Source organism: Sinocyclocheilus grahami, unplaced genomic scaffold (assembly GCF_001515645.1).
Source record: "Sinocyclocheilus grahami isolate Dianchi unplaced genomic scaffold, SAMN03320097.WGS_v1.1 scaffold12.1, whole genome shotgun sequence".
In the NCBI taxonomy this organism is placed as follows: domain Eukaryota; kingdom Metazoa; phylum Chordata; class Actinopteri; order Cypriniformes; family Cyprinidae; genus Sinocyclocheilus; species Sinocyclocheilus grahami.
In genome coordinates, this window is record NW_015505191.1 from 2,619,352 (window position 1) to 2,644,054 (window position 24,703).

At 36.4% G+C, this 24,703-nt stretch overlaps 2 protein-coding genes across 2 annotated transcripts in view; one reads left to right on the plus strand and one right to left on the minus strand.

The window, feature by feature from the left end:
• On the plus strand, window positions 1-11,479 carry LOC107598068 (P2X purinoceptor 1-like). Its single transcript, XM_016289325.1, has 13 exons — window positions 1-137; window positions 2,464-2,608; window positions 3,930-4,001; window positions 4,967-5,033; window positions 6,897-6,984; window positions 7,355-7,435; window positions 7,842-7,983; window positions 8,555-8,700; window positions 8,897-8,987; window positions 9,069-9,134; window positions 10,484-10,579; window positions 11,176-11,220; window positions 11,340-11,479. The coding sequence occupies exons 1-13, from the start codon at window positions 1-3 to the stop codon at window positions 11,343-11,345; spliced, it is 1,182 nt and encodes a 393-aa protein (XP_016144811.1). The 3' UTR covers window positions 11,346-11,479.
• Window positions 11,480-12,468: 989 nt separating this feature from the next.
• Window positions 12,469-24,703, minus strand: part of LOC107598076 (calcium/calmodulin-dependent protein kinase kinase 1-like) — a 63,723-nt gene continuing 51,488 nt past the window's right edge. The window contains exons 14-18 of the mRNA XM_016289339.1: window positions 23,946-24,033; window positions 21,193-21,321; window positions 20,672-20,775; window positions 16,085-16,132; window positions 12,469-14,670 (exon numbers count right to left, since the gene is read on the minus strand). Coding sequence (XP_016144825.1) covers window positions 14,595-14,670; window positions 16,085-16,132; window positions 20,672-20,775; window positions 21,193-21,321; window positions 23,946-24,033 — 445 coding nt within the window. The 3' untranslated portion in view covers window positions 12,469-14,594. The remainder of the gene's footprint in view (window positions 14,671-16,084; window positions 16,133-20,671; window positions 20,776-21,192; window positions 21,322-23,945; window positions 24,034-24,703) is intronic.

The following is a 24,703-nucleotide window of genomic DNA, read 5'->3' on the forward strand; positions in this document are numbered from 1 at the left end:
ATGAAACCTCAAATAAAAAGAACTTTATCAAACTTCTTCTTTGAATATGAAACACCTCGACAGGTTCTGGTCAGGAACAAAAGAGTTGCAGTCGTGTGCCGAATCATCCAAATGGGTGTTCTAGCCTACATAATTGGGTAAGAGATTTATTTTATCCTTAAAAATTCTGAAAAAGCAGATAAAAATCATTGAGCATGAGTAACTGAACAGAACATGCTTTAACAAGGTCAAAAAATGCACAGAATGCAAACAAACTAATGGCTCAAGCCTTATATTGAATTGAAAAGTTAAGTGCTGTCATGATGTATCATTTAAGATAATGCATTGCTTAGTCTAACTAGCAGCACACCATCAAACTGTTATTGTTTCAGAAAAGACATACATTTCTGAAGCTGAGAATTATTTTGTTTACTTGATTTGCTTGAAAGTATGCCCATATGTTTTTTTTCTTCATTGTGTCTGATTTAGATTTAATGGCTTATAGCATCAATAATGTATCAGCAGCTCATCTCCTGTCATAGAGCTAACAGCTGGCCCCCAGTATGTATTAGATAACTGGATGTACGTGGCGTTGGTGTACGAAACAATTCACTTATGTTCATGATATGTGTTGCAGTAAAATGTCATGCTGTAGTCATTCATGGAGAAAAAGCAGACTTTGACAGATGTTAACCTTTACAACAGTCAAGTCCAGACAAACGCTGAGCATTTCCTCTTAAGTAATTCAAACCTGTATTGTGCAAGCCAGTGAGCATCAGTTAACATGTGGGTGTCATTTGTGTGCTCTAAACAATACAATTTGCAAGTAACCAAATAAGTGCGTTGTGCTTCCCTTCAAATCAATGACTACTGTGGAGTACATAAAGCCACTGAAGGAATAACTCAATTGGAAAATGCCTGTTATATAGTGATACTTAGCTGTCTCCTACTTACTGTGTATATCTACAATGTGTTATATCACTGTATTATACTATAATGTACAATAAACCTCCTTTAATGTCTGTGATCATAGAACAGCACAGGAGTTGTGCTGCTCTCTCATCCCTCTTTGATACTCCTTTTTGTTTATCAGTGAGACCACCCTTAATGAATCAAATACAGCTCTAGTCCAAATTTCAACAGGCTGACAGAGGTATTTGTTTGGGTATTCAAAACTAAAAAGCATTAAACACTATAAACCTGCATGTCGTGCAGCTAAAAGTGGATGGTGCTTCTGTTATCTGTCATGTGGAAGTTGTTTGTCTTTATAAGTGAGGTGAGCTGAATGAAACGCAAAACGAGCAAGTCGATAAACTATTGCAATAGCATTAGTTTTGGTCTGTGTGGAGCAGTATGTCATCTTTAGGTGTGTAAGACGATAAGACTGACAGTCATGCTTCAAAGGGAAGAATACCGTTTGTCGTGTCATGCAAGAGGGCATGAGGCCAAAATCTTATTGCTTCATCCTACTTTTACATGACACAAGACGGTTCAAGTACATATGAACACACACACACACACATACACATATTTTGAAACGCAAACTATAAAACATGCCTTAGTCATTTAAACGTTTTCGGTCACACTTTATTTTACGGTCCAATTCTCGATATTAACAAACCATTAACTATGACTTTTGCCTCAATAAACTTCGAATTTGCTGTTCATTAATAGTTAGTAAGGTAGTTGTTAAGTTTAAGCATTGGGTAGGATTAGGGATGTAGAATATGGTCATGCAGAATATGTGCTTTTATATACTAATAAACGGCCAATATTTTAATAATAGGCATGCTAATAAGCAACTACTTAATAGGGGGAATTGGTCCCTTTACTAAACTGTTACCACATTTTCCAACTGCTGTGCAAGCTTAATAGTGCAAATCATGAGGGCACAGTATACACTTTTTACTTGAATAAAATAATGCACTATAAATATGTTTTTATTGCTATTGTCAATCAGTAACTAATAAAAATGAGATTAATAGTAGTTCAAAGGTATTAGGATCAAATGTAATTTAAACATTGAAACCCTACTTTCACTGACACCTCATGAATCCAAAGAAAGAAAGAATGACTTTACAGAATCATTCACAATGTTTCTGGAAATAATTGTCAACAACAGGAATATTTTAGTGGAAAATTAATGAGATTTTTCATATACCTGTGTGTAACCCTATATCAAAGAATTAGGTCTTTGAAAATGATTTATATGCAGTAATTTGCAGGTTTTATTCATATCCATTATGTGAAAAGGGTACCTTTATTTATGGCTGCCATGAAATGTCATGTATGTGGATGACAATGATTTTAATAAGTAAAATCACAAAGACACTATTTATGAAGTAATTTGGTATTCAAACCATACACTATGAAATACAATAGATCTAATTTATGATTTAGGTAATAATTACACACACAAAAGATCTCCAGACTGCAGCTTGATTAAACCAGATCAGGTCATGAATTGTTTTTTGCTTTTGTTAGGTGGGTGTTCATGTATGAGAGAGGCTACCAGACGATAGATATCGCCATAGGCTCCATCTTCACCAAGATGAAGGGAGTGTCCTTCACAAATATCAGCGGAAAGGAGAGGATATGGGATGCAGCTGATTTTGTTTTTCCTGAACAGGTGGGTTGTGTCTCCTAATTTTGGCCTCAGAACTGAAAACTTCAGAAGTCCTAATTTATATACATAGTTAACATTATTTTATTCTTTAGTTTTATCATCATTTCAAAAATGAAGAAATATATTTTTGAGTGCAGATGTGGGACACTCACTGGGTAATTGTCCATCCAATAAATTTCAGTTTATGCTTTCTGATTTTAAACATACTTATATTGGCATAGGAGTCATGATGGCTGTAAATTGGGCCTAATCACAGATAAATGTAATCATATTGTGTAAACATCTGCAGTCATGTGCGGGTTATTCTCACTCTGACTGAGAAACTACTGATATTGTCATGGCAAGTAAACACCTATATTGTGACGCTTTTTAGAAGGCTAATGGAGAAATACTTGTTGATTATAAAGTTATTTCTTAACATAAATCATTGAAAATGTCTGCCATTATTTACTTAATGACAACAGCCTGCAGCAGTTTCAGAATATGAACTTATTTCACAGAAAGCACCCAGTGCAGAAACAGACAGACTGTTGACAGAAAAGTAAACACGTCATCATTCAACAATCAAAGGAGTGGCTCCAGGAGCTTCTTTATAAAGTCAACGAATATTTTGTCCAAAAAGCAAACATCAAAATGTTAATCACGATAACAAATATCAGCGCTTATGCACACACACACATTGGGTTTTCATGTTTTATGGTGACTTTCTATAGAACATTTTATTCACCAAAGAATCCTGAAAAAATGTCAGTTTCCATGAAAATAAATAAGCACAACTTTTCAACATTGATAATCAGCATATTACAATGACAGGAAATTCAACAAATGTAAAAGCATCACTGGTTTTCATATGTACAGGTTGCTGTCACTAATAGCTAACAGTGCTAGCAGAGCAGAGACACGAGAGATGGAATGACACTTAGACTATTTAAGGCTGAGTTTAAACTTTAGATTCAGCCTTAAACACAGCTGTGTCTCAGATGCAAGCTGAAAATATAGCCATGCTTATCTTCAAACAGTGTAAATCAAGCATTTAATACTGAATCATATGTACAGTGGGTGGCTTTTTGGTGGTCTGTTTTGGGTTTAGGTTTCGGTTTCAAAAAAGGACATTCATCATGTCATGCAGGGGTGTCAAAAACAGTAGCCTGAAATCAAGCAAGCAGAAATCAGCTTCAAACACTCCACTTCTTATGCAACCATTGTATCACTAAATAGACAAAGGATGTACTATAAATTTAACATGGCGCTCTGGCTCTGTTTTAAGCTTAGATATTGAAACTACATGTGGAACCTTTCAAGTCCTTTATGTTCCATTTTCCAGGGTGACTCATCTTTTGTTGTGATGACGAACTACATTGCTAGTGTGGGACAGAAACAGGACAAATGTCCTGAGGTAGGTAAATATATTTTTCTTATTGTCTCATCACTATCGGCTTTCATCATCGTGACTGTCATAATTCTTTTGTTTTTTTTCTCTAAGATCTCTGTATGAGTCATATCCTGACCATCTTTCCCCCCAGTTAAAATACAGTTTCTCAGAAATAAGGGTCGATGGCCGCCATGAAACTTTTTTTTTTGAGGGGCTCAAGACCAAACTAAAACTTAACTGAGAGTTGCTGATGCTTCTGTCAGTGATCATACCACTTTTACCTTTTTTTTCTTTGTCTGAGTAAAGCCATGTGCGTCACTGAGTGGCAGTTTGTCTTTGGTGTTGCTAGATGAAGCATAAATTCAGCCAGTTTGTTTTAGGACAGGCGTCACACGCTTAGGGTTACAAGCTACTGTACGTATTATTCAAGATCATACCATATAATAAGGAATTGTCACATTTTTAAAAGAACAGAGTTCTATTCCACATTAAATCCATTTGGATTTGAAAACACTTTGCTTTTGAATCAGTTAAACTTGTGAATCATATTGTCACTAGATTTACTGCATTGCTCATCAAAATGTTTAAAATACAAAATATCCTACAAAGAAACAGAAAGTGTCACTTATTTCCCCAGGTTACCTTGGCAAACTCATATAACCTGTGTTTGGTGATACAATCTGTTTGTACTTTCCAGCAAAGTAACATGGCTAGACTTCATGTGCCATATCTTCATTCATTTACCTGCTCTGGGTTTACCTCAGTCTTATTTGTCTTTCACTTTACTCTCTATTTGACTTTATTGCACTAGCTACAAAGCTTTGCTTAAACAAATGAGTTTTAAGAATTGGGTTTTGTGGTTATTCTGTCTCTTCTGTGCATCCTGTCTCATTTGGATCTGGCATTTGCATATTTTCAACAAGCCAACTGGGGCTTAATTAAACACTAATATCCATTAAAGTGCTATTCCTTTCCTGTGTGTATTTCAGCTGCCAGATGGGAAGAACAAGAACAAGTGTATGACTGACGAGAACTGTGATGAGGGCAAATACAAACGTACGGGAAATGGTAAAGTTTTAACCATTATATTGTTCCGACAGAAGGCACCGGCACAGCAGACTAACTTCACATCACTAGCAGCCGGGGGAAGAGGAACTCACTTTTTTTGTCACTTGTTTTTCATGGGCACTGTATAATCCCTTTGACCTTCATTGGTAACTAAATCAGTGGACCAGTGGTCTAAGATATGTACCGCATAATTCAAATGATCATGGGGTAAGAAAATTGGGGCACTTGCACGTAAGCATTTGGTTTCAAACTCTACTCAGAATCAAAGGGGGCCTAATGAACTCTCACTCTCCTAACTGACAAACCTGCACATCATCCATGCTGCCGTCTCCGTAAGTCACTAACATTCATGACTAACATGCTTTGCTCTCATGCTCTAAGGCTTTTTCTCTGCGCTTTCCACATCTTTGATGAATTTTACCCCATGCTCACTGATGTCTGTAATTCCCAGAGTTCCACAGGGCTCTCATCCAGATTACTTGGCGTGACTAGCAGTTTCTATAACAGGAACTACGCACAATTATTCCACTGCTACCCAAACATAAATAAATTGAAGTCATTTGTTAAATAAATCTTGCTTTTTTGACATCATTAGGATTGGCAGAGCTTAGTAGTAGTATGGGAACACCAATGACTTATAAACACACCAAAAAAAAGCTGATTAAAAATAATACAATCAAACCCACATTATAGACTGAGTGATATCATGAGCTCAGTGTGGGTCACAAATACTCAAATATTGACTCTGTTTCACGTGCAGCGTAGCAGAACGATTTACTCCAGGATTACAGATGTAGGTAAACAGCACTATCTCACATTGAAGTAATTCAAAGTAACTTGACTTCCAGTCATGGGCAATTGGCACAAACTTCATTCAACACATATTTTCCTTAATCGTGTTACAATACTGACTCTGTGAACTCAGGGTAAAATTCACAGATGTTTTCCTTGACAACACACAACCTTCTGGTTGTTTACGCCATGCTTCTGACCGCATATCATTTCATGCTTGTTGTATCATGTCTCTGATATATGTATGATGTTCTGTGACACAAGGGATGTGTTATATGTTATGTTACACTAAGTGTATTTTAATGGTTGTACAAAAGTTTATCAATGCTATACTAACCACCAAAGCAAGTTCAGTCTGTGAATGTAAATGTTCCTGGCAATGTTAAAAGAGTCAGACTGAAATTGCAAACATATGACCAAATGCAATCTGATGAAAGCATTCCTAAATAACTGGACTGATAGAATCATCCTTCATGCTCATTAATTCAGAGAAAAGTTAATTTAGTAACATCAAAGTCATGGCAGCTCCTCACTGAAATCTCACAGTCAGTTACTAATAGGAATAGATGTGTATCAAGTCAACCGTACAAATTGATTTGATTTTATCTTAGTGCTTTTCACACGGTCTGACAATCTTCTACCCAGTATTATATCAACCAATTTTATACTTTAAATATGAAAATATGAATATATTTAAAATATTTTAATACCAGATTTTATTCCCTTTTCACTACCTCAAGTGTGCTGAGAGTAATTCGAAAGTATGACTTTGTTTATGCATATGTGTGTGTGTGTTTGTGCATATACAGTGGGTATCAAAAGTCTAAATCCATATTGAAAATGTGGGATTCAAAATGTTTTTAAACCTGGAGAACCTGGATATATATATATATATATATATATATAAGCATTTTCAAAAGGGACATCAGAATTTTGGATCCTACGATATACCCTGCCATCTCTCTTTGGGGCACATGACTGTGTTTTGTTTGTCTGTTCTGATCAACACCAAAGCTTTTATACTCTGTTGTTCCATTACGGCATAACTGTCTCTCTCAGGGCACATGACGGGCAGGTGTATAAGCAATACCAGTACTTGTGAAATCTACTCCTGGTGTCCAGTTGAAGATGACCGTCAAATACCAGAGTATGAATGCTTATTTTATTATTGTTGTTGATGAATTGAATCAATCACATGGGGTGTCTAACAGTTATTGTGGCATGCCTGGACTACAATTATTGTCTTTTTTTAAATGTGGCATCTTTCATTTATAAGCCCACCATAATGAAAGAAAAGATACGGTTTCATAAAAAGCAAAGACTCACCATTCCTGAATGTCTTGAACTTTATGTCTGTGTAGAAATCTTGGAAACTAAAAAAGAGAATCAAAATGCAGTCGCCTTAAACATAAAAGTCTGTTTATACCTGGAGCACGTGACAGATTGTATTTAAATTTGTTTTGAATCAGCCTACAGTCTTGGTCTGATCCATTTAACTTTATTATGTTTCTCTGTAGCCCTCCAATCCTGCTGACAGCAGAAAACTACACACTGTTCATCAAAAACTCCATTACCTTTCGCCAGTTTAATGTAGTAAGGTAAAATTCTATATTTTTCAAAAGTTCCTTGTGGTACTGTACTGTATACTGGCAAACCCTAACAAGTACATTCAGAGGAAGGAGAATGAAATAAAAAGGACCTATTTTGAATGTGTTCATATAAGCCAGGGGTTTATTGCGGTACTAAAGAATGTCTGCAATATTTTGTGGAAAAAAAAGAAAATACACGTTAAACAACTTAAGCTAAACCAAAGCTAAAGTTTTTTTTTTATAGTCTCTCACACGTCAATAATCATTTATATGTCATGACATACTGTAATAACGTTTGTACAGTACAATATGGTACTTAACACGTTATTGAAGGCAAGGCTTAAAATGCACTCAACACTCAGCTTTATCCGCTTTGTCTAAAAGATGAAAGTTCTCCTCCCTTTTTTCTCTCTAGGAGTAACTTGGTGGAGAGTGTGAATCAGAGTTACATCAATACGTGTTTGTATCATCCCAAGACTGATCCACTGTGTCCCATCTTCAGACTGGGAGACATCGTTGAGCGCTCTGGGTTCAATTTCTCAGAGATAGCTCGTGTGGTAGGTTTCTGTCATGAATGATTGTAAATACACACACCCACTAACACTCACACTTCTAGTGATACTTGTTCTTTAAACATACATTCAGACAGTATACTTACATTCAAAACATTCTAGTATGTCCAGTAATCGGGATGATTTCCAAGACTGATGTACTGAATTGAATAGTTTACAAACTTAATAGCTGTTGAATCGTGATGTCGATTTGTAGGCTTCGCTCTGGGTTTCCAAGGGAATTTATGAATAGCAGTAAAATAAGTCAGTGGTTAACATCACTTGAGGAGACATTCACATTTTGTTCTATACATGTGATTTTATCATACAATGTTTATAGCTTTACATCTTGCTATTGTGACTTTATTCCTCATAAATTCCAACAATTGTGACTTCTCACTATAGTAATCTTATATCTTTTGTGTCTTTAAACTGAATAACTGTAACCTTTTATCTCACAATGTGAGTTTCTTATTTGAAACGTTATCCCAAAATTGTGGTGAATGATTAAAATCTGGAGAAGATCACAAAAACATGGGACGATAATCTACATGATATTTCTTATGTGATGTGTTAGGGTGGTGCTATAGGAGTCCTCATTGACTGGGACTGCAATCTGGACCTCAGTATCAGACACTGCAAACCAAAGTATGAATTCTATGGTCTTTATGGAACAGCGAAAAATGACAAAGAAGAGAAACCATCATTGGGATACAATTTTAGGTGGGTAAGAAAGTTTAACCTATTTCCCTTGTGAAAACAACTTTTAATTAGACTGCTCAGTGGTGAGTGGTGCTTTACTGTATTATTTCTGAGTCTGTGAGCTTTGTTGGTTTCTGTAAAAGAATAAGATTTTTTTTTAAAGAATATATTAAGTGGAACCACTACTAGAATTATTATGTGATACTGACTGTTTCAGATATGCTAAATATTATGTGGAGAATGGGGTGGAGAAGAGAACACTAATGAAGGTGTTTGGTGTACGGATAGACATCATTGTTCATGGACGGGTAAGCTTATTTTTTATGGATCATTCAGAAAGAAATTAAGGAACATGCACATTTCCATTTGTTTACAACTGTTCCTTGCAGGCAGGAAAATTTGATATCATCCCAACGTTGACGGCTATTGGCTCAGGAGTAGGAATCTTCGGAGTGGTGAGTGTCAGAGAATAAACTTATATTAATATAAAGAGATACCTGGTATCATTTCCTCAATTACTTTTTACTACAGACTCCATATTTTGGATTCTTCTGTCATGTAGGAGATGATACCAGGTGTAAAAATCTTTTGTGTTGTACCATCCAAGTAAAAATTAAAAGATGTGTTAATGTAAATAAAGTAATTGAGTTAAGGTTCTTTAATGCTTTTGAAAGAGTTATCTTATGTTCAACAAGGCTGCAATTATTTAATCTGAAATACAGTAGAAGCAGTAATGTGTAATGATCTAGTATAGATAAGTGATTTTAATATATATCTTTATAATTTAATAATCTAATATAATTTTATAATCTATTTCATATATATTTCATATTATTAATGTTAAAAAAAACATTTGTGCTGCTTAATATGTTTGTAGAAATACATTTTAAGGATTATTTGAGGAATATAAAGTTTAAACAAACATTTATTTGAAATTAAATCTTTGTAGAAAACAACAACAACACTTTTCATCAAATGAATGCATCCTCGCATTAGTATGGAAAAAAAATCATACTAAACCTCAAAAATTTGAATGCTAGTGTATCTGTATGTCAAAGCAGCACTATGTAACTTTTGGCGCTCTAGCGGTTAATAAACAGAACTGCACACATCACGCGGCAGAACATTCTAACCGGGAAATACATTTTAAGGATTATTTGAGGAATATAAAGTTTAAACAAACATTTATTTGAAATTAAATCTTTGTAGAAAACAACAACAACACTTTTCATCAAATGAATGCATCCTCGCATTAGTATGGAAAAAAAAATCATACTAAACCTCAAAAATTTGAATGCTAGTGTATCTGTATGTCAAAGCAGCACTATGTAACTTTTGGCGCTCTAGCGGTTAATAAACAGAACTGCACACATCACGCGGCAGAACATTCTAACCGGAGCTACTTCTCTAAGTTTATGTCTATGGCGATTCACGCAGGTATGTGTTACTCCGCAGCGGTGACGACCCGACCAGGCTACAATAGTCCAAATCTAAGTACTTATTATAAGTGTACCGTAGTGATTCGGAATAAGACAAAAACGCGGTTTGGAAGATGAATTCATAATGTACTTGCTCATTATATACATTTTGCCAATTTTGAACACAGAAAAAGTTACATAGTGCTGCTTTAATGACTCAATTACTGTGTTGATGACTAACTTGAAACAGAAACAAGAACAGATGCATCAAATTAGATATATTTCAAGCTTACCTTTCTATACACTTAGCTGTTTTGTGCTCACAATATCTCCGAAGTGCTTTTTATCTTATTGAAATGAACTAACATCTACTCTCATTTGTTAAGGCAACCGTTGTGTGCGATTTGCTCCTCCTATATTTTGTTCCAAAGAGAGATTTCTACAAAAACATGAAATTCAAGCATACAGAAATCCCGGAAGAGGTGAGTGTTTTTATTTTTTTTAAATAAATAAAAGGTACTAAATATTTCATTTGAGTCACACTTGCCTTTGTGATCGCTGCTGTGTCTCTGAGAGCTCTGTGGATAGCCAATGCTAGTTCACTACCAAAACACAAGATGGCAGCAGAGATACATAGTTAGCTGCCACGCAAATCTGTTACTTGAGCAGATGCAATTTACATCAAGCTACATTCCCGTAGTAGTGTCATTATGGACATTAAATTCAGGATTTAAATAGAATTCAAATGTCCAAAGCACTTCTGAGGGTGTGTGTGTGTGAGACGAAAAGTATAACCACGGGCATCAGCAACTATCTTACTTTTCTATCTGTATGCATGTGGGCAGACTATTGCATTCAAGTCCATGCTACACCACGGCTTCCTGTAGACATCTCTGCAGTGATATAGTTACCCTAGCAACACAGCGCATTGACCATACTTGTATCTTATAAAGAAAGGAAAATGAGGGCACATCTTAACCTCCAGTACTCCCACTCTAGCAGCTTTCTGATGAAGAAAAACATTGGGGTTGATAGGAGCATGGGAAATGATCTCAGATATGTATTTGCCCTTCCACAGAAACCAGCCTTGCCCCAGTCACAGACAGAAAAAGATCTACCAAAGGTAACGTGCCATTCAAATCTTTTCAGCCGCAGATCCCTGTAGAATTATAGCATATCTCTATAAACAACTTTTTCAATTTTAGTTGTGGTCACAGTAATTCAGATCTTTGCTGTGCACAGGAGTGAAGTCAGGACGGCTGCCATGATGACTGACTGTTGCACTGAAGACTGAGAGAGGAAAAAAACACCTCAACACTGGAGCTTAAGCAAGACGGCTGGGAGACTTGACACACAGAACTGTCAGACATCACGTTTCCTTTCTAAGTGCCTCAAAATGGCCACATTTCTCTCCCCTCCTTTAAATAAGTGAAACCTTTGTAAATGTGGGTAGACAAATGATCAAACCTCATCTATTGCACATGAGCCGAAACCTGGAAAAGAAAATAAAGCCTTCACACTTGAGTTGATTGCTCAGACAGAGGTATGGCATATTGGCTGCAGCATATGTTTAGCTTATACAAAAGTCCAGCAGGAAACAATTTAAAGGGGTTTAAACATTAGTTGTTTTGTCTCACATAGATATCAAAAGGAATAACAAACCTAGAGAGAAGTCTGTAAAAGGTTATAAGTTAAGGGACATGCTGTACGTCAAGACACTAACAGGTGCATAGCATACATCAAGAAGTAACTGACAAGACTACTGTACATTTGAGACAGAATGGACAAATGAGTTTGCACACTCACTCATATAAGAGAATAAGGGGGATTGTTTAAAACCATTGGATGAATTTCTACACATAAACACCTTAGAGCTCCTGAACATAGAATATGCTATTCCATTCTCTCTGTATTCTCCGAACAGCAGTGTCCAGACCCTGAGTACCACATACAGAAATCTCAATACACGACAGAAACAAGACTCTATTTAATCAAATACTCCATACAAACAGAGCCAAAAAACACTAGTCGTTTGGCACTGAAATTTTTTTCCTGTGTAATTCAGTTTATGGGCAAAGAGTGTGTGCCTAAAAGAGGGTCATCGAGAGAAAAAGAGAGATGGGGAAGAGAGAGAAGATGGGAAGAATATGTAGGAGTCAGAAAAATGGACCACCATCTGCTCAGGATATTAGTGAGAATATAATGAAAGTGGTTCACTGCGGTTTATCAATCTATCTTCATATAAGCAATAATGAGTCCTCTAAATGGGTGACTTCGATTAAAGGTTTTCTCTAAGCATTCACTGCTTACGTAACCAGTTAACTGAAAATAATTGGCAGCTGACCTGATTTGAGTCCAGTTTTATTCTTGTAAAATTAATTAAAGGGGCAGTTCACCCTGAAATAGTCAAAGCAGTTCATTTCTATGCAATGAAAGGGGAATGGTTGGTGACCCAACCAATTGCATTACATGAGCAGCTTGGACATTCGGCTGAATATCTCTTTTCGTGTTTCACGCAAAAAAAGTTTGGAATGATATGAGGGTAAAGGCCTGTTCACATAAAGACAAATATTTGCTTTGATAAACATTCATTTAAATGTATTTGAATTAATGCGTCTGTTCAGACCGACACAATCATTTGCATACCATTAATGCAACTTTTTTTAATTTATTTATGAAGAGGTGTTGTAATCTCTCTTCCATTGCACTGAGAAGAAAACTGGAAAACCATTCATATTTGCGCTTTTGATCACATGCCATGAGCCACTGCTGTTACATAAAACAATGACTTGGTGGTGCTCACGAACAGACTATTTTGCTAAGCAAATGTGAATAACAGACAAAGAATCCAGTGTTGTTTGATAATCACAATAATAAACACAAAAATCGGAATGGCTGTTCGAAAACGTAAATATGGTTTGACTTCCTTTTTCTCCATGACAACTGGGCATCAGAAATAGAACACTGCACAGCACTTAGAATACCAGGGTAAATGGGGTATTTCTGCTTTTGAACAGAGCCACCGACTTAATAGAGTGAATTTTGTCCTTTTAATTCAGCCTGTCTGACATTTTTTTAAGCATTGGTCTGAATAGGCAAGTATTTGCTATTAATGCTATTTAATTCCTGGGTGAACTGTCCTTTTAAAATTGAAACACGCATAGTAAAAATCTAATTAATATGAGTGCTCTGCTCTGGTAATTAAACATCTCGATCGTCAATGTCCCTTTACAATGATTGTCCACTCAGACTCTCTTTGTACTTTCAATACGTGATTCGAACACAGGGGATGATGGGTTCGACTGGCAGATGATCCGATGTAAACAAGGGCGTATTGTTTTGGACGGAGTTAATACAGGCCGAGAGGGACAGTGATGACATTGAATGGCAGTTCACTTTCGTTACACAGCTAAACACCATATTCAGATCCTTCCTTCAATTGGCTTGTCTGTTTTGAGTGAAAGTGACTCCCTCTCTTTCCACATCAGTGCACACCCGCTCGCCTCGGTGGCATGTTTGCGTGTGTGTTCGAGGGCCCGTTAGCACTGCTGACTGACAAATAAGCCTTTTGGAATGTGAAGACTCGGTAAACAATGACACATTCTGTTCCTGCAGAGAGACAAAGTGCTGCAACACGAGAGCCCTGCATCCGGTGTGATCCGTATGCTGCATTTGCGACATTCACAAACATGGAAAATAAGCCATGTTCTAGATAATGGTTATACCGAGTGCTCAAACACGCTGTATGAGAAAGCCCTGTTTTCTAGAATTGATTGAATGTGAAGACAAGAGCCTCTTTTAGTGTCTAGTAGTTACATAAGCCCCTTTGTTTCACAGTACGACACTGTGTGTGTTTATATATCGTATCAGAATGAAATTAGACAATTTTATGGTATGAAAAAATGGAAAGCAACAGAGATATGGAACCACCATTATATGGAGAAGGCCATATTTCAGGCATGCTATGATGGATAAGGTTAAGAATTGCACATTAACATATACAAAAAAGGCAAGACGCCATTGCTATTATTTTCTACACATGTACAGAGGTTATGATGGCAGCACACTGCATCAACAGCTTACCAAGTTAATAGCATCTTTTGTCCATGCTTTAGTCTTATGCACTAGAACACTTGTGGCATAGTCTTTCACACAAACCTGGCCTAATATAGATTCCACACCAAATCTACTAGTTTAGCCAGGATGTGAGGACCAGGATGGAAAGATCCAAATGGTATGAAGGAGAAAGAATAGTTTTCCGCCAAATTATCAAGGCCAGGTTTCATGAGAACCATAGGCAGGAAAAGTGATTCTTGTGCAAGACTGACAAAGATGAAAAGCCTGAAGGATGACTAGCAATAGCAGAATCCAGTTCAATGTCAAGGTAAGCCTCAAGTCGGTGGAAACAGAGTGTAGTGGAGCAGTTTGGGTCATGATCATCTTCTGCTCGAAGGAATGGAAGGACAATGAGGAACTCTTCAGGATCTATGAAGACACTCAAGAGGTGGGTGGTTCGTCCTCATGTAAATCCTCGAGCTCAACTTCTCTACCAGCCTCTCCACTGCTCCCTTTTCTGAGAGAGAAAGAAAAACAGAGAGAAATTTTGAATCATTGCCTTTCTATATGATCCCTGCTTTGATCCAGTAGTTGATCTTGAAAGGCAAGCTTTTGTAACAGCAGTCCAATCTTGCTCCTGGAGGACCACTGACCTGCAGAATTTAGCTGCAATCCCAGTCAAATAACTGAACCAAGGTAATCAAGCTCTTCGGGATTATTGGAATCTTTTAGGCAGGTACATTGGTACAAGATGGAGCCAAATTCTACAGGATGTTGTCCCTCCAGGACAAGGATTGTACACCTATTAAGTTTGGTCATGAAGTAGTTTGAAATGAAACTGAAATTAAATTGACAGAGAGATGCTGCAAACTCAAGATGTAAGGCAACCAGCAGCAGTTTGTCTCACTTTTTATTTACTTTAGGGCAAATAAATCTGAACTCAATGATAACACAATATTAAATAATAATTAAAAACTGCACTGTGAATGGTTCCATAGAAAAAAAGGAGGAAATTAGCAGAAATTATATGAATTCTTTGTGATTTTGTCTAGGTATAGTTTTTTTTTTTTCAAAGACATTGCATCTGACAATATCTCATTTAGTTGCTATCAAGTAACTTGAGGGGAAAAAAAATATTTTTTTATATCTTGATAACTAATATTTTTGAAATCTTGTAAGCTTCAAACCAGCTAGTTATATATGACAAAGTATAGTTTAGGTGAATAGTTAAAAATAGTTGGATATGAAGAAATTAATGCTTTTATTCTGCAAGGATACATTAAATTGATCAAAAGTGCCAGTAAAGACTTTTGCATAGTTTCAAAAAAATGCAATTAAAGGTTGTTTTTAAGGATCTATTCTGAACAAATGACCATGGTTTTCACAAAAATATTAAGCACTGTGGTTTTTGAGCACCAAATCAGCATATTAGAATGATTTCCAAAGGATCATGTGACACTGAAGACTGGTCTACCTTCATAACATAAATCATGCACAAAAAAACTATGCACTACGCATTTAATGCAATGTGCATTATATTAAACAGGTGTGAAGCATTTGTAGGAAGACAGTCTGTGGTGACTTGAAACTATCCAGTATTAAATTGAAAACTAGAAATTTTCTTTGAGCACACTGACGAACAATCTTAGAGGAAACACATGAACATGGGAAGGTTCGCTGCAAAAGACACAACTGCACACAGAGGTGGGATTGAATGAAGGACCATGACATGAGGTGTTTCACATGGTTAGACTCTTCTATCACCAAATACTTTTACTGTCATGAAGCAAGAGAAATGCCACACAAGGACAGGATAGAGGCTGAAATGACTCATACTTTCACTGACCCGTGGGAATGCATGGAGAAGGGCAGGGAATCTGACACAGGGCTTGAGTGACAAATGACAATGACCACCTGTCACAATGAGTTACCTTAATGAGGGCTGGAGTTTAAAAGAGGGCCGGAACGGCCAAGAGTCCCTGCAGCAGAGAGAGACAGAGAGTGGAGGAAAGGGAGGACAGTGTCAGCGGTTTCATGTGAAGTAAAGCGGCAGGAACCAGGTCATTATAGAGGCTCCTGTGAGTTATTGCTGGTCAAAATGCCAGTTACATTAATAGGGAAAGGTTTACTGCATTTAAATCATGTTCTGCAATAAAAATCAGTTTATGAAAATGGTACTCCTCAGATAATCTTATAAAACTGCAGTCAGAGATAGTTGGTTTGCATATACTTCTAGCTTAGTGCTGTCAGAGACAGATAGCGTTAGCATCAACAAATGAAGAGAGACGGACGTGCCCAGACGCTTAGAAAAACTCATCAAATGGCAAGCATATTTGTCCAGAGACAGCGTTTAACCCTTGTATTTGACAAACATCAACAGGAAATATCAACTAACTCCAGTCTGGGCTTCATGAGCATATGAATAGGTTACCCACAGTCAACCTGCGCTCTGTGGCTAGAAAATGGAAGCAATTTTTAAGGTGCTGGAGGCCAGAAAAAAGTGCTGAAATGTAATAATGTGCAGCCATATTTTCATCACAGCCAACAAATGTGTAATGATACGGCCATTTCTTTTCCTTTGCGGCAGTTATGATTCAGTGATGTGTATAGCGTTATACCGTGTCCTAACAAGGCCTACACAGAAAGTAAAATGTGGCACGATGCAACAAACTGAAAATCGTATTAAAAACATATTTCATGTTTAATATACAGCTGTACAGTGCAGGCAGGTGCTATCCAGCACAAACAAAAGATAATAAGCTGACTAATGTGATATAAATTGTGGCTGATACAATAATAATTATTTTGATGTTACAGTCAATAAATGATGACTTAAAGATATTTAAACTGTGTACTAGTGAATTTTTTGATGAAATGTATATACATATATACATAAATACACACAAATATACATAAATATGTACATATTAGATAGATGGATAGATAGAACATAAAAAAGTCATTAAAAATTAGAGTTAACAATGTTATTAACATAATATTTAAAAAAATTTACGAGTTCACTATATTGCAGAAAAATAAGTAGAATGGAGCATGGGAAATGAAATTTACAGTACTGTATAGCTGTTAGAAAGAAATTACTATTATATTGTGCTTGTTATTAAAGTGGCAATATTCTGAGAAAATGAATATTTAAGAGAGATGTAGAAAATGTAATCCTAATTAATACAATCTTCATGAGATTCACAAGAATCTCAATCCTTGCTGTCATCACAGAGTAACAACTGCAGTCGCCTGAGAGTGCATGAATGTCTCAGAAAGGGAGGGGAAGTGTGTGTTGGCTATGCACAGTAAGTGTGTGTTTAGATGAAAAAGGTTATTAATGTGCAGGAGGTAGTGTATTCAACCTGACACTGAATTATGGATGACATGCAAATGAGCACCCCTGATAGTTGGAGATTTAAAGGGACAGAGGGATTTTCAAAATTCTGATGATGACATTCTACCAACTGGGGGAGCTGCTGCTTTTTATCCATTCAATCAAAAACACTATAACTCAGAGGGAACAAAAATCCGTGTATCATTCGATCATTCGTTTTTTTATTTAATATTGAAAGTAGAAAAATTAGAAAGCGGCTCCTTTTTCGTTTTTTTCCAAAAAACGTAAAACGAAAATTCATCTTAAATTTTAGTTTTTCGTTCATGGGTGGAAAAATGAATAAACAGCTTGAATATTGGATTTCTACACGTGGGCGGGAATTAAACGCCCCTTTCTGCTGATTGGTCAGTCGAATATCAAACTAGCAGAAACCCTATCACTTTAAGAACCGCTGGTCTACACAGAAGAAAGACCTATCTAGACTCTGCCCCGGTACGAGTTGTGTCGAGCTATTCATTAGTCTGTTTGATGAGAAAAATATGAAATTGATAAAATGGGTTATTAATCCGTACAACTGCAGCAGCAGAGGACTATTATTCTGCTGCGTGATACTGCAAACGAACTGATGATGGCACGGTTTGATCTTCGGCTGACCAATCAGCAGAAAGGGGCGTTTAATTCCCGCCCACATGTAGAAATCAAGTATTCAAGCTGTTTATTCATTTTTCCACCCATGAACGAAAAACGAAAATTTAAGCTGAATTCTCGTTTTTCGTTTTTTGGAAAAAAACAAAAACCGAAAAAGGTGCCGTTTTCTCATTTTTCTACTTTCAATATTAAATCAAAAAACGAATGATCGAATGATACACGGATTGAACAAGTAACTGACAAATGGCTTATAAAAAAATTATAGAGGTAAATGAAAATACAACCAACTGCCTCTTGGAAAAGGAGGTGACCTGCTGAGTCACAGTATTGATCCATCTTGTTCCCCAAGAGATTTCACCTTTGTCAACATAGAGGCCACACCAAACAAGCATGTCAATTTGTTTACAGATCAAATAAAATTACCTTTCAGTTTTGATTGTACGAATAATAACTGCATACGGCACATAACCCATCACAGAGAGATTTCAGCCCTGCATTAAAATATACACAAGGCTGCCTTCGGTCTACATGGGATGCATACAGAGATAACCAGACTGTTTGTATTGATCCAGGGCATTCAGAAGACAGAGAGCAACCCTCTGCTGATTCTGACAGGCATCACACAGACAGCACACAGAGAGGAAGAGTGAGAGAACATTCTGCTGTCCTTGAACAAACCCGCTTTTATGTGGGAAAAGCAGCCGTGTAGAGACAGAAATTACTTCATGGAGACACTTACTGTCAGTCTAGTGGGCACATTAACAGCAAAAAGCCTCCGAGAATAACTGTCACAGGAGGGATGCTGCAAACATCCAGCACAATTCAAAGAAACTGAATTACTGTTGTGACTTATTTTTTAACCTTTGAATGAAAACATGAAAATTAGTTTTTAAATTAATTATAAATTAAATAAATTATAAACACACAAACACTAAATTAATTTAAATTTATATATAATATAATATATTTATATTATATATAAATGTATAATTCATTCAATTGATTTATAAATTATTTTAAATAATAATTTTAAATGTGTCAAATTTTTACATTTTCAAAACGTATATATCAGTAAAAAAAATCTGTATATATAGTAATTTTTTGTAGTATACACACAAAAAAATTATATATATATACATAATTTATAACACAGGGCTAGAGTTCAGGGCTCACAACTGCTGCTTCTGTGTCTTTTTTTCTTGACAAGAACTGCAGTCAGATGAGATGTTGTCAGGCCATATGTCAGTAAAAACAAATTTTCCTGTCCTGTCAGTCATTATACTGTGCTCGTAGTGCACTGTAGCCTGTATCATTTCATATGAAAGCACGAATGAAACTATGAACATGCGTGTCAGATCCGCATCATGTTCAGCAGCGGCAGCTCTTAAAGTAATAGCAGCCAAATAACCTAATAGCCCAGCTGCTGTGATGTCTGTTTATTTAAAGAACAAAAGAAAAAAAGAGAAAATCAATAACTTTTGTAGCTTTAATTATTCATCTTTATTTAACGTAGAATTTAGAGTTTGATAATTGTATCCAATTTCTGTATATTTCCTACTTGCTGAAGGGCACAGGTAAATATGACATTTATTATAATGGGTTTATGTGAAGATTGTTTTAATTTAACTTCAATTAGAAGTTGCTATTTTTTAAAGTAATAAATGTTAAAATTGACAGCTCTCACTTATACTGTAATGTTGAATGGCTATAGTCAATGGTTAAATATTAGGAAAAAAGAACAATTTCCTAGAGACATCAGTAGTATTGGTATCAGTGATACTTGCCTTCAGTCATAAAAAAAGATGCCATTAAACAAATATAAAAAATATACTGTCTTTATGTTGTTTCTACATTAATTTGAAGATTGAATGTGAATTTTTTGCAATATAAAAATATATTTAAAAATGTAAATATTAGGTGGGATTAATCGCGATTAATTTCAGAAAAAAGTGTGATTAATTAGTGAATTTTTTCTAATCGATTGACAGCACTAATATATATATATATATATATATATTAGGGAAAAAAGGAGGAAAATACAATGCCAAAACTAATTTTCCTCAAGTCTCATCTCATCTAGAAAATATCTGAAAAACATATAAAAGATTGAATTTGAAATCTAAATGATTGATAAGGGAGTTAGCCATCTCCTCAGTGTAGTGCGGAGGAGAAAGTTCTAGACAGGGAAATTGTGAAAACATCAAGTCCTGGAGCTTTCAATGCTAGTGCAAGAGGAAAAAAACAACTGAATCATGCTACTATGGAAACGTATGTTGGCAGCAGGAGAAATAATGGTTGACTATTAGCAAACCTTCCTGTTCAAATAGATAGACATGACGTCTGAAATATCATGCTGCGACCTTGAATGTGAGAGCGAAAAAAGCAAAGAATGAAAGATGCAATGCTGAAAAGATTTCAGCCTCTTACAAAGGGCTTGTGTGGAAAAGGAAAGTCATTTGGATTTGTCAAGGGATATAAATATGGCTTCTTGCTGGTCATCAGTTGCTATAGTTTGTCAGTTTGGAACACTTACATGAGCAGACTGCCAGGTGCAGACATGGATCTCTCTTCTCTCCTGCTGGGACACTCAAATGGATTCCCAAAGGAACGCTTCCTTAACATGGCTTTGACCAAAATCTACAGTAACAACAACAATATATCAATTACTGTACATATCAAAGAATACAGATCAGGGCATGTAGAAATACAACACATACACATACAAATACAAAACATTAATGGAAAAACAGCAGTGTGCTAAAAGTACTATTTACTGAAATGTGATGGTGAGAAGGACTAAATCTATGTAAATAATCGAGGAAAAACTGACAGTTCAGAAGCAGGGTCAGTTTGACGTGGTTAGGTTTCAGTTGTTTGGTTGAGGTCAAGTGTGTCTTAACCTTCTTATTCATCCACTCATTGACAGCAGTACAAAGTCTTAAAAACATCTGGGCAAGGCATGTGGCCTCTGTGTGTTTATGTTCTTGTAACTACTGTTCAGTAGCTCATGTATTTAATCCACAGACGCCCTTGTGCTTGCTCTGTTTCACTTACCACAGCAGACAGACTGGGGACGAACTTCACTGAGTTCTGCACCTCTTCTTCAGTGACTTCTACTATAGTACAGTGCTCCTCTTCTAAAGGCAAATGGTCAGTGCCATCCTTAGTCACCCAGGGGTCCACCTGAAGATAGACACACATACATATATAACACATGCCAACCTATCATTCCATCCATCCATTTATGTACTCTTCCGTTAAATCATCCATTTGCCTAGCCATCAACTGTCCTTCTATTCATCGTTTCATCCACTGATCCTTTAATTCTTCCCTCCATCCATCTGTCCATAGATCAATCCACACATTTTTCTTCCATCGATTAATCCATTCGTCCATCCATCTATTGTTTCATGTCCAGCCATCATCTATTCATCCATCCATCTACAGTATAAGTCCGTCCACCCATTTATTAATCTGTCCGTAGATCAGTTTTTACATCTTTTCTTTCATCCATCCATCCATCTATTGTTTTATCCATCCAGTCATCATCAATCCTTTCATCTATCCATCCAACCATCTGACCATCCATTTTTCCATTCATTAGTCCATTCATCTAACATTCTATCCATCCTTTCATTAATTCCTCCATAAATCCATTAAACGATTCACCCATGCTTCCATTCATCCATCCATCCATTCATCCATATGTCCATAGATGAGTCCATACATCCATTCATCCATCTATTGTTTCATCTATTCAGCCATAATCTATCCTTCCATTCATCTTTACATTTGTCCATTTATATTTTTTATTTATCTGTCTGTAGATCTGTCCACACATCTTTTCTTCCATCCATCCGACCATCCATTTTTCCATTCATTGGTCCATTCATCTAACTTTCTTTCATTCAATCCTCCATAAATCCATCTAAACATTCATCCACACATTCATTCATTCATTTGACCATTCATCCATCCGACCATTAATTTTTCCATTCATTGGTCCATTCATCTAACTTTCTTTCATTCATTCCTCCATAAATCCATTAAACCATTCATCCACACTTTCATTCATTCATTCATCCATCCATCCATCCATCCGTCCGTCCGTCCGTCCGTCCGTCCATAGATCAGTCCATACATCCATCATCTATCCTTCCATTCATCTATCTATTGGTCTTTAAATCCATCTGTCTGTAGATCTGTCCACACATCTTTTGTTCCATCCATCCATCATCTATCTATCTGACCATCCATTTTTCCATTCATTGGTCCATTCATCTAACTTTCTTTCATTCATTCCTCCATAAATCCATCAAACCATTCATCTACACTTTCATTCATTCATCCATCCATCCATAGATCAGTCCATACATCCATCATCTATCCTTCCATTCATCTATCTATTGGTCTGTCTATCCATCTGTCTGTAGATCTGTCCACACATCTTTTGTTCCATCCATCCATCATCTATCTATCTGACCATCCATTTTTCCATTCATTGGTCCATTCATCTAACTTTCTTTCATTCATTCCTCCATAAATCCATCAAACCATTCATCTACACTTTCATTCATTCATCCATCCATCCATAGATCAGTCCATACATCCATCATCTATCCTTCCATTCATCTATCTATTGGTCTGTCTATCCATCTGTCTGTAGATCTGTCCACACATCTTTTGTTCAATCCACCCATCTATCCATCTGACCATCCATTTTTCCATTCATCTAACCTTCTTTTTCATCCTTTCATTCATTCCACTATAAATCCATCAAACAATTCATCCACACTTACATTCATTGATCATCCATTCATCCATCTATTGTTTCATCCATCCAGCCATCATCTAGCCTTCCATTCATCTATCCATCGGTCTGTCGATCTGTCCACACATCTTTTCTTCCATCCATCCACCCATTTGTCCATTCATTGGTCCATCCATCTAACCTTCTATCCTTCCATTCCATTCATCTGCTCATCCATCAGTCCTTTCATTTATCCATCCATTCAAATATCTGTAGATTGTTCCATATATCCATTCGTCTATTCACCCATCCAACCAGAAAATCATTAAAGAAATACAACATTTGTCTTAAAAACAAAGTTAGTCTGAAGGATATAAGAGTAGAGCTGTTGAGTGAATGTAGGTCGTGCAGCTCTGATTAACGTGTGCCCTGGGGATCGCTGCTTTAATGGAACATTTTCTGTGTAATGACATACAGGCAGGAGTCTCTGATGGCCGAATGTGTGTGTGCTAATTATTCACACTCTCTGTCACACTGAGACAGCAGATGGAAGTTTCCAGAATGTGAACCAAAATCTCTGTCCATGGGGATTAGCTGATGTGTTCCTGCCCAAACACCAACTCTGCTAGATGGTGCAGAAGCTATCAGAGATACTGTGTCATATTTTAACACTATCCCTGGATGTGGCTCAGGAATGGTCTTTGATAGAAACACTGCTGATTTGAGAGTGCAGACTAATGAGACACTCTCGGGAATGTTCTTTGGACATTTCTTTTTGAGATACTGACTATAATTTCAATATTAAGTGATGTTGTATTCAATTTCTCTGGTATGCATAAAGGTAAATTTAGGTGATTTCTTGAGGAAAAACACAATTAATAATACCATCCAAATCAAAAAGTCAAATGTGGACATTCATTTTAATTTAAATAGAAGAACTCCTAAGTGAATCTTTGAAACTCCGTATTTTGCAATAGAGATCTGTGAAGATGGTGAAAGGGATTACTTGCCTCTCTCAATTTCTGAAATGCTCATTTTGTGTCTTATGTAGACTTACTTTGATCTCAGGAATGGTGATCCTGGTGTCTGGGTTTTTGTCCAGCATTCGTGAGACCAGGTTCTTCAGCCCCTCACTGATAGCTGGCCTGAGATATCACAGAAACACAGAGCAAATATCTGAAGTAGTAAAACAAAAACCAAACATCTGACTGCACAGCTAAACAATGACAGCACACTTTTACAAGAGGTGACACACTGCAGACATAAAAACACTGTTTCAAACACACACTGACTGTCACACAGCTTCTGTAACAGGAGGAGGACGGACGGATATCTTTAATGCTGTTATAACGTAGCATAGAGAACAGTAGAATAAAATGGAATTGTACAGTAAAGTACAAAAACCAGTACAGAAGGGCAGAGTATTGTTGTCTTTTTTCCTGGTACAACTATCTAAACATCCTTAAAACAAGATGGATTCATATGTTATCACTTGAATTAGGCTGACTCTGTTGAATATATCTATTTTTCCCCATTCCCCTAATTTGTTTTCTTGTTTTAAGCCAAGACTTAAAATTTAGTGAGGTTTATGTTTTAAGAGGCAGAGTGTAACAGTACATTTATAGCAGTTACAGTAGAATTTTAAAACTGCAGTCCAAATGTTTTGGCTTTTTGTCACCATCTCTGTTTGAAACCTGCAATTGCAGTTATTTGTGGAATTATCTTCTTTACTTGGGTTGTGCATCCGCATGGCTCCTCAGAGCAAATTAATCTAATGTTTTGAGGAGTATGTGTGGGCTGTCAGTCAACGCACAG